A 13,588-nucleotide genomic window follows, 5' to 3' on the forward strand; every position below is an offset into this window, starting at 1 on the left:
ATTGCCTTCTTTTTTCACCTATCATTTTCCTATAATATATCTACACATCCACCCATCCATCCATATTCTCATCCTTCTTTTTTTATGTCACTCTCTTTTCTTCCCATCAATGGCACACGTTTGTCATCTTTTTTGCATCCACCTATCGTTCTTCCTTCTCATCATCTAACCCTTCACCCCTCTCAGTATACCTCTGCATCCATCCATCTCTCCATCCCCTTTACATACATGCCTCTATCCACTTCTCCATCCACCAATCTCTGCATCTATCCACCATCTCTCCATTCTCCACCTTTCCTCCTTCGACTGCAAGAAGTTGGTTTTCTAGCTTCATGGAGACCAGAGTGTCGGATCCAAGTTAAACAGGCCATAATTGATCCCCGCTCACGCTGCTTAAGTAAGGAGTGAATGACGCCCCTGCAGGGAGAATCTCCCCTACTTCACCAATCTATTGTCTGATATACAAATACAAATGTATATTTTAAAATAGTTCAAAGAACTATACTTTTGAAACATAAACAGAGACCACTTCTTTATTAAAATATTTTATTTATTATTTCCCAATGAAATTACAACAGAGGCTTTAGGCACTTTAGATATAATTTACTTTTTTGAAGGAACCAACCCTGGGGCTCATGGCTCCCCAGTCGCTGTACCTCCTGTACTCCCCAGGTCTCAGGTAGTATTGACGTCCTCTGTAGTTGGGCTCGTCATAGAAAATCCAGTGCCCATCTTGCACATTGCACGAGTGGATGTCATTGAAGTGGAACCGTTCATTAACATTTGGGCAGTCATCTGTGAAGTCCATCATCTGACCCCCAAAGTTGTCTCTCTCATAAAGCCTGATCTTGAATGAACCCTGATACTGTGGAACGAAATAGAACAAAAAAATATCTTTTAAGTATATCGCTGGACTTTGGAAGGTATTATGACATTTTTTCATCAACTTATTTCTTCTGGTGCCCTATTTTAATGTCTCTGCTATTGTTATCTTCATTTCCTCCCAGTTTCTCTGTTGTATGTTTTCTTCGAAGCTCCTTTGAAAGCCACATTAAGTGGCGTCTGTCAAGCCCTGGCCTTTCCTCTACTTAAGTTCGTTGGGAACATCAGTGCACAGAAATGGATGACAAACATATTCACTGAAGACTGAAAATTGAAAGCGCATGCTGGAAATAAATCAGTTTTAATAACTGTGGTGGAAAAGAAGAAGACAATGGTGAAGCAAGGACAGTATGCCCTTATCTTTCAAATGGCATTGACACATGCTGATCAGCGAATGTACCTGTCTGATAATGTGCGCCTCGCTCATTCTACACAGAACCCTGATGAGTTTAGGTATCAGCCACTGAGTTTAGGAATCAGTCGCTCCTCCACTCGATTGATAAGCTGACGATGAAGAACATTTGATCCATCTCAAGCACAATACTTGGAATTGAATTCAAGCATGTGATATTGAATTACACAAGAACTTAAATGTCTATACACAGGTATGTTAGTAGAGAGACAAATAATACCAAATGTGATTAATGGTGCCATATTAACTGATAGCCCACATGGGCCAGAGGTACTTAGGAGGAGTAAGGAATGTGTTAATGACTCTGCAACATGTCGAGGACTATATGAATGAAATTGTTAAGAGCCGTCCAATTCAGTTATTGATCAACAAGTGAAATAAGATCCAAAAGGGATATGAAAGAATCACCAATATTTTTGGATGATGAGAAATATAATAAACATATGTAAAGAACAACCTAACCAAGCACATTGCCAAAGGCTGTGTGTCGTCGGGGGGTCACCATCTTCAGGGTATATGGATGGGTTGGGGGTCATTGAGGGCTTAGTTGCAGGGCCTGGCCATAGGTGCCAACGGAGGGGTTGGTTGTGGATGGCATGGATGGCGAAGGCCGTGCCGGCAGGGACTTGACCATTTCTTGCAGATCAGGCGTAGGCAGGCCCTGCAGCTAACCCATGCTGTGTACAGCAAACCCACGCCCTGTATGGCCGAAGACTGTGCTTGGCAGGGGGTTGGCTAAATATTATTAAAAAACTACAGACACTCACTGGAAAAACCAAAGATGACATTATGGCTCGGTATGGTAATAAGAACTTTACATTTGAAAATCACTGGAAATTCACTGAGAAAACCAAAGGAAAGATTACAGTTAGGTAAGATGAAAGAATTTCAGCTTTCCTTAAAAAGAATCGGAAACCTTCACTGAAAAAAAGCTTTTGCTCTTTATTACATTTTCCAAACTTTGTAAAAGTAATTTCTAGTCGTCTGCAATTTCACAAACGGGGGGGGGGTGATATCCATTTTAATTTTGTAGGCTGAACGCAAAATAATAAAACTCTTATTTTGATTCAATCCTATAAATAAACACTTCAAATGTACATTGGTCTGCAAGGTTCAGCAGAATAATCCAAGAATTTCACGTGAGATTTGATGCATTAAGTAGCTAATAATTATCATTCACAAGTTCCCTTCCACAAAACGCCAATCACAGATGTGCAGAAGGAAATGACTTATTATTCTGGTATTTTAGATGGTCTTATTGGGTGCACCATGTCAAATGGAGGCTCTTTTTGCTAGAGAGCACATTAAGATAACTCGGCGTGATTCACTTGTGCAGCAGGTACAATCCCAAATGCATTGTCCATGAGGACAATTTTGCAAGATGTGTTATTACGTGTATTGTACCTTTGTAACGAGCCCTTGACAAAACATTCTCTCAATGTGCACTGGTGTCTTTGCAACCTATTATTCTTTTTTTAAATTCTCATTTTTTTGCATACAGAGGTTAAGTGCGGTTTTTAACACCCACTGGGGAAATTTCGGCATGGAAGTTCTATGAGACCATATTAATGCAAATACAGGAACGAGTGCAAAAATTGTTTCGCTCTGAGTTTTGCGCTGGGGTACTTAATAAAGTAGTATCCTGTCTTTCAAGAAAAAAATGCAGACGATAACAGCTTAGTATTTCTGCTCAAAATAGAATCTACCAGTACCATTTGTGCAGAAATTACTGCCTAAGAAAATCATTACTTGATATGGATGGGAAACACAATTATGAAATAGTAAATCGTATAATGGCATAAAATCTAAACTTACTTGTGGGATCATCCGGGTAGACCTGATGGAGTCATTGTAGCCATTCCACCGCTGGTAATCGGGGTACTCGCCCTTTTTTAGGTGGTATTGATGCCCCTTGAAGTTGGGGTGCTCATAGAGCATCCAGCACCCGTTTTGTACTTTGATGGAGTTACAGCGGCTGAAGTAGGAGTGCAGGTCAGCACAGTCAGAGCCGCACTCATAGCAGCGCCCACCAAAGTTACGGTCCTCGTAGAAGATGATCTGCAGGAGAAATTGATAGTAGGGTTTGGAACCTTAGTTGCATCACAGATCGCTCTGTTCATCAGGCTAGAGTGATGTTCACAGTCAGAAAATTCAGAATGGTATTTGCTGGTTCTGATCCAAGTTTTCACCATGAAATTCAGTTCATGTTGGCAAATGTTTGTCTTGTTAGTTTGAAAACCTTGGTGCAACAATACTAACATTTCACACAACGCAGCACAGCAAGGCAATCTCCTGTGCTGCATTGTGAGAAAGGGTGATATCAGAAATTCACGAAATCAACTAAGATATGGTGCACTTCTGCTATCTCCTAATGCTGGCACACTGTGTGCTGCCTAGTGCCAATGCAGGCATCCTTGCACTTTGCTGCAGTGGTACCTCTGTTAGGTGTAGGATTTGTTTCAGCAGAAATGGATACCTTCCTACACAAAAACAATCATTAAAGGCATGTTCCTGTATCTATATGTAATGCCGAACGCATCACACATATAAAAATTAAGTAAAGTGAAGAAATAAAGATATTTCTTCTTGTTACACCTCATCTGGGAGGCCTACCATTTGATGAATTCCCAAGTTTACAACTCTTTGTAAATCTGGGGATGAACAAAAATCCATGGATGGATGCATGAGAATGCCCACACTCCACCCATGGAACATCTACCTACTGCAATATCACTCAAGGCACGAAAGGTGCTGCCTTGCTTTACCTTAAATTTACGACTCATGCAGAGCCATGCAAGGCGGCTTTGTGGGGTTTAGTACATCCCAGTTAAGGGCGTGTGTAGCCTAGTGTTGCCTTGCATGACACAAGGGCAATGAAAGCCAATAGTAAATCTGCCCTCTTGTGTGATTCATATCTCCTTGAGAGGTAAGAGGGGATTGACACTGCTTGTACATTGCAACTACTTCAAACTGACCGAGCACCACCACAATCCTCATGAGTGTCTGTAAAATAGTTTGCACAGAGATCAGAGTTTCAAGTTATGTGATAATTATCACAAGACTCCTGTTTTCCCCTGACAAATTTCTGCAGGTCCAACCAGATGAAATATACTGAGAGAAACGGCTGAGAAAGAAGGCAAAACATGAGGATTTTGGTGATTTAAATACTGATTTTGTAAGTGAAAATGTAGATTAGGAGGTAGTACACTCAATAAATACCTCCTCCTGGGTAATGAGATTTACTGGGTGTGGTCAATCCTTCAACCCCATAGAGTCCACTTGTAATCAGGCACTCACCCCCACTTCCCATGCCCAGGTCTGGAGGAGTGGTGCAGGCACTGCAACCACAATAACCTGCCGTTATAGCATGGGCTGGGAAAATGAGAGCCGGCTACCGGGCCAGTAGGGACAAAGCCGGCCAGCAGGAGTGGGTGTGGTCAATCCTTCAGCCCCATACAGTTCACTTGTAATCAGGGACAGAACAAGTTTTCCAGGGCAGTACTGCTGGTGTTCATTGTAACCCGTGGTAATGTAGATATGCCTGGAGTAAGTCTGCTGTTGTGCATTCCCCAGCCGCTTTGTACCCATTCCCTGATGTGAGGATTTATGTTGTGTATGCCTTGCATTTGTCAGTTTAACAGGCATTACATCAGGATATGCCATGTATGTGCAGTGATGGTGTTTTTGTAACTTGTGCAACCTATAAAGTGTTTACAAGATTGCACTACCAATGCAGTTAAGACCATTGCCTTATAGCAAAGTGATTTATGATCCAAATGATGTCATGGCAATCGCCTGGTTGGCGATGTGATTTATGTGATTATGGTCAGAAATGTTTAATGTACAATACAAAGGCTATTTTCATATAAACTTGTGTGGAGTCTCTTTTTGTGCTGTGCCTAATGTGTCACTAGTGCAAGTGTGTGTTGCGCAAACACTTTACACATTACCTCTGGGATAAGCCTGACTGCTCTGCCAAGCTACCAAGGGGGTGAGCAGGGGTTATATTGTGTGTGTGTGTGACTCCCTTGCCCTGACTCGAGTGGTGGGTTCTGCCTGCCTTAGGTACATACCCTAGCCAAGCAGAAACTCAATTTCTAACAAACAGTGACTACCTTCTATTTAGAAAGAAACTCCAGAAAAGCCCTTTCTAAACATCAGTACTTCACCACTGTTTCAAGCCTGAAAGCATCTTGAGATGCTGCCTCATATATCCATTTGTGCTTTTGCTCTTACATTCTTTTAATTTTTTTCATCTGTGCTTTCATTCCCTCAACCATTTTCACTTTTGCATTAAGGATTTCACTATGCTGTCCCATTTAGGCAGAGTGTATCTTCGTCGTGAACAACCTAAAAATTATAATGCATTACTTTTGATTTTTCCCTTTGCTAACACAAATATGAAATAGACGATATGTGAATCTAATACCATCACCATCACTGGCCGCAGTGGGGGGGAACTACAGCTCCCGGCATCCTTTGCTTCGTCCAGGACCTCCTTCCGGCCAGTTCCGCACCCGGAGGCGCTACATAATCAGAGGCTCCCTCGGTGGAGCAGGGGGCATACCTTTTGCATACCAGGCAGCAGGACACACAACGCGAGGACCACTAGACCACCAGGCCACCCACGGGATGCTGACGCTGTTTGTTCCCCTCGCCGCCACTCACCATCACTGGCCGCAGTGGGGCGGAACTACAGCTCCCGGCATCCTTTGCTTCGTCCAGGACCTCCTTCCGGCCAGTTCCGCGCCCGGAGGCGCTACATAATCAGAGGCTCCCTCGGTGGAGCGGGGGCATACCTTTTGCATACCAGGCAGCAGGACACACAACGCGAGGACCACTAGACCACCAGGCCACCCACGGGACGCTGACGCTGTTTGTTCCCCTCGCCGCCACTCACCATCACTGGCCGCAGTGGGGGGGAACTACAGCTCCCGCCATCCTTTGCTTCGTCCAGGACCTCCTTCCGGCCAGTTCCGCGCCCGGAGGCGCTACATAATCAGAGGCTCCCTCCGCGTCGCGGGACGCGCACGGGCGGCGCCGGGCTGAGCCCGGGCAGAGGGCGGGCCGTCTGTGGCCGTCCGGGGCAGGGCTTGGCCGCATCATTTCAATCCTGCGATAGACATCCCGGAAGTGGATTTCGATCATTGAACTCCGGCTGGCTGTGCAATGAAGGTACTGATTATGGGCTAATTGAGCCATTATTTCTTTGATGTGGCTCCCATTGATTTGTTTATAAATCTGGTTTGTGTTACTTTACAGTGGTTCCATTTGTTATAGTACATAGAACTTTATTTATACCATGAGTAAATCGGGCAAAGTACGGAAGTCTATGGCTGCCCGCCCTAACACCAGACTTCATCCAGCTACGACTCAACCGCTACCGACACTTACGACCATTGATAAAATGCTACAACAGACTATCGGAGTTGTAGCCACTGCCATAGAAAACACAGAAAGGAGACTCTCTATTACTCCTACTTTATGTTTGCAAGACTATGGGGGGGATTGTTCTGCTACTACTATTGACCCTACGATTGCTGATTCCTCTCTTGTTCCTACTTACGCTGAGCTCCCATGTTCACAGATATCCCCAGAACTCGAGAGGAATGAGGAACTAGTCCTGGCTTCTGTGATATCATATAATAATGCTGCGGACGTCCGCTCTATTCCTCCCTCCTCCTCCCCTATAGGGATAGTAAAACCTGGGAAGCTAGGCCATAAATTAAGGAAAAACTGTCCCCCAAAAAAAACTAGAAAACCCGGGAAAAAATCGCAGGCCAACCACAACTTGGTGACCCCACTAGATAGCTCATTGCATCCCCAAGTAGGGGTGCCATGTTGGGTCTCCAATATGGTGGCCGATTTACAGACATGTTTAGAGCGAATTATAGCCTCCCATATTAAACCCCTTGTTTCCAAATTAGATAGAATTTCGTCCTTCATAAATAAGTTGGAAGGGGGTACAGTGAAGTCTATAACTGCTAAGGACAAGACATCACCTGTATCTGGTAGTCCGAGGGTAGTAACCGATGATATCCGAGTAGTGCAGAACTTAAACCAGGGAATTCCAACAAGCACTGACAAACATATAAACCCTACGCTTACACTTCCCCCTGTTTCAGTGGCAGCGAGCTCCACCTCCCAGCCCTTAGGGACTCCTTCTGCTAATCTTAGGCCACACTATAAAGAGAAAGTGACACTTCCAAAAATTGTTCCATCTATGGCAAAGACATCTGAGGAGCCTAGGGCTGGTACTTTCCAGCTGTGTTCCATTAATCTCCCCCCAGAGGCACAACCCTATGTGGTGGTCCTAGTAGGTGTTCCAACCCTCTCCGAGGGGAAAAAAGAATATGACAGTGATCTGAAAAATAAATGTATTCAATGGCTAAGTAAAAACAGACCTCTCCCCCCAAATATGACAGGGGAAATTTTGGCGGTGAGAAGACTTGATTGGATTGGAAGGGGTCCCAAAACTGTGGCAGGAGATGTCATAATAATTAATTTTAGGGACCCTGTTGTAGTGGATTATATCTGCAGAATCCCTCCTTGGTGGAATTCTCAGATATTTCCCCTGCATCTGTCTTACTTTTACCTCATCCAAAACCCAAATTCAACCTATGCACAGAGGCCCCAAAGCGATAGAAATCAGTTCCTGTTACCCAATAGGACCTGTCAGTGGAAGCCATTCATGGAAGGTATTCTAAATCCCATCCCCCCCCTCCAGACATATGCCCATAGGAATAGGTTCAGTGCCTTAGAGGAGGTAGATTGACTGATCCATGGGGAAACCCCTAGCACGGAATCTATTCATAGTGACTCGAAGGGTGGCTCCGGATCGACGGTGACTACTTCTCTTCAATTCTTTGGCGCTGATTCCTCCCCTAACGATAGTGCGAGGGCACAAAAGGGAACTGATGAAATTTCAGTGCAAACTCCCCTAGTAGAACAGGGGAAGGAGGCGCATGGCTTAGACAAAAGGAAACAGGGATGTGTGAAGATTCTATCATGGAATTTAGCTGGAATAAGGAACAAATTATTGGAGCCAGAGTGGCTTACCTTTATGGCAGACCATGACATTTGCATTATGCAAGAAACTTGGGCCCTGGAAGGGAGTATATGCCACGGTTTTGCGACCTTTGATATCCTTGCGGTATCTTCAGGCATGGGCCGCCCTTCTGGTGGCCTGTCTATTTGGGTAGGAACACATTTGGGGATTCAAGCCGTTGCACTTGGAACAAACTCTTTAGACATCCAATGTGTCCTACTAATCCTACCAGACAAGTCACAAGTGGCCCTTATAAATATTTATTCCAGACCCACTACAAATGGAAATGAGTCAAACATTATTACTACTCTTGACTCCTTTATCCAGTCCCTTGACCCCACTATATCGATTATTCTGGCTGGTGATTTTAACTGCCAGTATGAACCCTTGAGTATCCCTCATTGTGATGATTCCAATGATGTGGACTCGTCGGGATCTATTCCATCTCCTGCGATAGCCCCAGTAAGGGCATGGACCAAGCTTGTTCTACAAATCAAATCTTTTACACTTGCAATGTCCTTATGGGCGTGCAATGGAAGGTTTGATAATCCCTGCTCTGGCCTACCAACATTCAACAGAGCCAATAGCACTTCTATTCTAGACTACATTTTAATAGAAGCTAAACATTGGGACAAGCTTAAAGATTTTACTGTTGTAAATAGGCAAGATAGCGACCATAACGCCCTGGTTTTATCGCTTAAGCCTGGTGCTTTTGGTCTATTCAATACAGATCCAAGTATATTGCTAGCCCCCCCACCATATATTCTATCTAATAACAGGAGAAGGGTTAAATGGCCAATATGTTTGAATTCACCAACACGCCTCGCAAAAATCTATCAGATTGCCACCCCATTAATTAGCGAAATGGCGGTCCTTGCCTCTCCTACCCAGGCTGTTGTAATACATAGGAAATTGACCACGACCCTTGGAGAAATATTTTATCCAATGGCCAGGCCTCGGTGCCAAAGGGCTAAAACTCACCCCTGGTTCGACTATGCTTGCAAAATTGCAAAGAGAGACATGCTTGTCGCAATTAAATCAAAGGTTACTTCTAATATTAGAACACTTAGGTTGTCCTATAAGAAGGAACTGAATAGGGCTAGGAAAGAGTGGGAGGAAACCAGATGGAAGGATATGAGACAGGCACTCCTTCTCAAGGATTACAAGAATTTCTGGGATATTGTCTCTCTTTCATCGAGAGGCGAGCAGGAGGAGGGGGCATCTAATATTGCCCCCATGGTATGGGAGGCACATTTCAACGAACTCTATTCCACTCCTGATTCGAGGACCACTTCCAACTTGGTCCAGAATTATATGCCAGCCCCAGAGATGGCTGTTTTTCCAGATCCCTCCTTACCCCAGATTTATTTAGGACCAGGGACGAGCCCATATGATTTAACAGATGGAAATGGGGTCGATTACTATTCTGATTACATTTCCCTAAAAGAAGTTGAATCTGCAATCAAGGGTCTACCCTTAAACAAAGCGCCAGGTCTTGATAAGATTCCTGGGGACCTTTTTCGTTCCGAACCTAAAATCTGGGCACCATACCTGACCGCTTTCTTTAACGCGGTCTTGCAAGGCTCAGCGCTGCCAGAGACATGGCTTGGAGCCGAGATCGTTCCAATATTTAAGAAGGGCTGTCCACTTGCCCCATCCAACTATAGACCCATCAGTTTATTGGATACCACCCAAAAACTGATGGGTAGAATACTTCTTAATAGAGTACTTGATTGGATGGAAATGAATAAAATTCTGACGCCTTTGCAAGCTGGTTTTCGAACAGGAATTTCTACTCTTGACCAGATCTTTCGGCTCCAGGTCCTTTATTGGAAAACCACAAGAGTGGAGGGTCGCAGCCTCTATCTCGTTTTTGTGGACCTGCGAGCCGCTTTTGATCTGGTCCCTAGGGAGAAACTATGGTCGGTCCTGAAGGATCTTGGTCTACCAACGTTTCTTCTTGACGTCCTGGTTCGCTTCCATACAGGGAACTTCACACAGGTGAGGTGCGGGAAGAATGGGGAACTTTCAGCCCGCTTTCCTGTAACTCGTGGGGTTCGACAGGGATGTGTACTGGCTCCCACACTGTTTAGTTTATATGTAAACGGCCTGATTAATGAACTAAATAACCTTAAGGATAGTGATGCACCGTTTTTGGCTTCTGGCAGGGTGCCCGCTTTGATGTTCGCTGACGACACATTGTTGTTGTCGCGGACATCAACGGGTATCCAGCGGGTTTTGGACGGCTTTATGATTTTCTGTGCCTCGAGGGGACTGGAGATTAACTTGGGGAAAACTAAGTTTATGATCTTCAGTCCCCCTAGGCGCACCCGTCCGAACCCTACATTAGCTGGGGTCCCCCTAGAAAGAGTTAAGACCTTTACCTACCTGGGAGTCACCCTAACTGAGCATTTTATATGGGATGCTCATGTAGCTAAATCTTCCCTGAGACTCTCGCAGATAGCGGGAGGAATTGGAAGATCTCACAGAACTTCCATATTTAAGCCAATCACTCCTGCGCTGGAAATTTATAAAATTCAGGTGAGGTCAGCGGCTTTATATGCCGCTGAACTGTGGGGCCACACAAACACATCCAACATGCAGAAGGTAGAACATGCTTTTATGCGCGGGTTGGTTGGCCTCCCCCAGAGCACTCCCCTAACACCATTACGTTTGGATATGGACCTAGAATCTGTAAGTGACCTGGCGGCCCTACAACCACTACTTTTCTGGAAAAGGCTGTGGTCTGTTCCTGAACTCACAACTTATAGAGGGGAATTCATAGCGGTATGGAGACAGTTAAATCACAAGAAAATACCATGGCTTCTCCATATCAAGACTTCCCTGTATTTAGTCGGTCTATCCCATCTTTGGGATACTCCGGCTATAAGTTGTGTGAGGACTCAGAAGTCAGAGATACGGGCAGCTGTAAGATCTTACAATTCTAAAAAAGTATGCTGCTCTACGTATCTGGGGAGGTTGACCTCTGAGTTCCTAATGGTGAAAACAGATTCTGCCTTTGAGGCATTCTTGGATTTAGTTCAGCCTCCTTTAGCCAGAAAATTATATACTCAGCTGAGGCATGGGTCCTTGCCAATTGGGGCATTAACATCCAGATGGGATAAAACAAAGGAGGGCACTTGTCCAGCCTGTAAAATCTGTCATGAAGACATTATTCACATTATGTTCTTTTGCCCAGTTTACCGCACGATCCAAAAATGTTGGCTTGTCCCCCTGTGCAAAAACTTGGGCCTTAGACAGTGTGCCCAAGCATGTAGAGTCCTGACGTATGACACTAACCCTCCCATTGTTTATGCTGTTTCCCGTTTTTTACATGGCATGTGGCGAAGAAGGATGAGTTTTAACTGATGGAATGTTTGTACTAAGTTCTCAATGATAACCTAATGTTTAATAATTGTCTTAAATCAATTCTTATTTATGGTCTTACTTCTGTACGTGTAAATATTTTATTGTACTTTTATGGTCTGATGACCGAAATAAAGTTATCTTGAATTGAATTGAATCTAATAGATATAAACTACCTGTACACTATGTAGCATATTCCACTTTAATTTATTTTTTCTCCCATTATGTTTGTCCATTTTGCGTTGATTTCTTTAAACCCCAAGTCTGAACATTATAAAAGACTTTGGGCCATATTATCAAGGATCGGCGATAACATTATCGCCGCCTTAGCGGCAGGAAACAGCCGCTAAAGCGGCGATAATGGGCTTGATAATATGCCCTTGTGAATTCCCATAGAAGCCCATGTTCTGGTGTGAACGTTGCCTTCTATTGGAATTCTCTGCGGCATATTATCAAGCCCATTATCGCCGCTTTAGCGGCTGTTTCCTGCTCCTTAAGCGGCGATAATGTTATCGCCGTTCCTTGATAATATGGCCCCAAGTTTACAGGCGTATAGTCGGAAAAATATCTCCCAATCGTTTTCCATCATCTTTCAAAATAAATAAACTCCACTTTATGGCAAACCTTTGTGAACCTTCAGTTCTTTTCAACTGTGCGAATTGCATAATGTGCGTTTAGAAATGTATGTCTTCAATATATGTCCATTTAGGAAGATTAGGCAACAATACTGCATTTTCTAAATGCCGCTGTTCGTCACAAAACCAAATTACATTTTAGTCATTTTGGGCAATATAATTGAGTTTACGTGGTCACAGATTTACTCCAGGAGCGGTGCCATTTTTTATACATAAACTCCCTATTTAACCTTTACTTTTTATAGCCACGATGAGTAACAAGCTAAATGCAACTTGGATCCTGTGCTTTAAAAGCACGTGTCCCCTCAAGAGAATCTTCATCCAATCATCTCCAGGCTGACCATCCATGGTGAGGTGGTTTGAAGAAGCACGCGGTTAGGTCACAGCACACATTGGGCTCCATTCTCCAAGGGTCTGCTTTGAATGTGGGGACATTGCTTCAGTAGAAATAAACCTACATTGCAGTCCAATACATGGGATTCACAAAAAACTCAGAAGCATCTCCAAGATATCTGTGCCAACCTGAGATTTCCAGGAGTGCACACATGCAAGCAGGCAGAGTTTTCTCTAAGTGGAAAGTCTGTATGCATTAATCTTATCCAAATGTGTTTCTGTATACTTAATTTAATTTTGTTATTCTACAGGGAACTTAACTGTAGATGAGTTACTGAATTGCATTTCTAGCAGGTGCGCGATAACTCGCTCCACAAACACACGCACAAACACACACACACGGCTCTGAACTGGACTCTTTAGGCCGAAAACCTCAGTCTTACCTTTCCCATGTTGGCTGTTGGATGTGGTACCTCTCTGCCCATAGTCCAAGCCTTTATATACACCCACACTCACGCCAGGAATGCAAGCTCGACAGGGTTTGCATTTCTGCCCACTACGAAGAATGCCGCCCCTATTCATCCTGCATTGTGCTAGGGATGTTTGTACTTTGCATGTGTTGGTTTTGTTTGTGTTCATAATGGGGGGTGGGGATGATGGTTCAATGACATTGTCAGACGAAACCTGCACTCCAGAACAGGGGCCTGACAGGAGTGCTCGTGTGCATTATTTGCTGACAACATTTGTGCCAGGTTTGGCATTAGCCATAAATGAACGGGAAGCAGGTAATAAATACAGTGGTGCTATTACTAAATGAGACCAAAAATAAATCTATGCAGCACAGTTCTTTTCTACTTCGCACATGTGCTTTTTGACTTGCCTTGTACTAGGACAAAGGTGGAACCATGTCCT

General features: G+C 44.0%; 1 protein-coding gene across 1 annotated transcript; it reads right to left on the reverse strand.

Annotated features, from left to right (window-relative positions):
• Nucleotides 1-529: 529 nt before the first annotated feature.
• Nucleotides 530-13,176, reverse strand: LOC146858123 (gamma-crystallin-1-like). The gene is made up of 3 exons (XM_085646889.1): nt 13,120-13,176; nt 3,110-3,352; nt 530-865 (listed from the first exon to the last, which is right to left on the reverse strand). The coding sequence occupies exons 1-3, from the start codon at nt 13,159-13,161 to the stop codon at nt 593-595; spliced, it is 558 nt and encodes a 185-aa protein (XP_085503015.1). The 5' UTR covers nt 13,162-13,176; the 3' UTR covers nt 530-592.
• Between the last annotated feature and the right edge of the window lie 412 nt (nt 13,177-13,588).

This window comes from Triturus cristatus, chromosome 3_2, assembly GCF_964204655.1.
Source record: "Triturus cristatus chromosome 3_2, aTriCri1.1, whole genome shotgun sequence".
Taxonomy (NCBI): domain Eukaryota; kingdom Metazoa; phylum Chordata; class Amphibia; order Caudata; family Salamandridae; genus Triturus; species Triturus cristatus.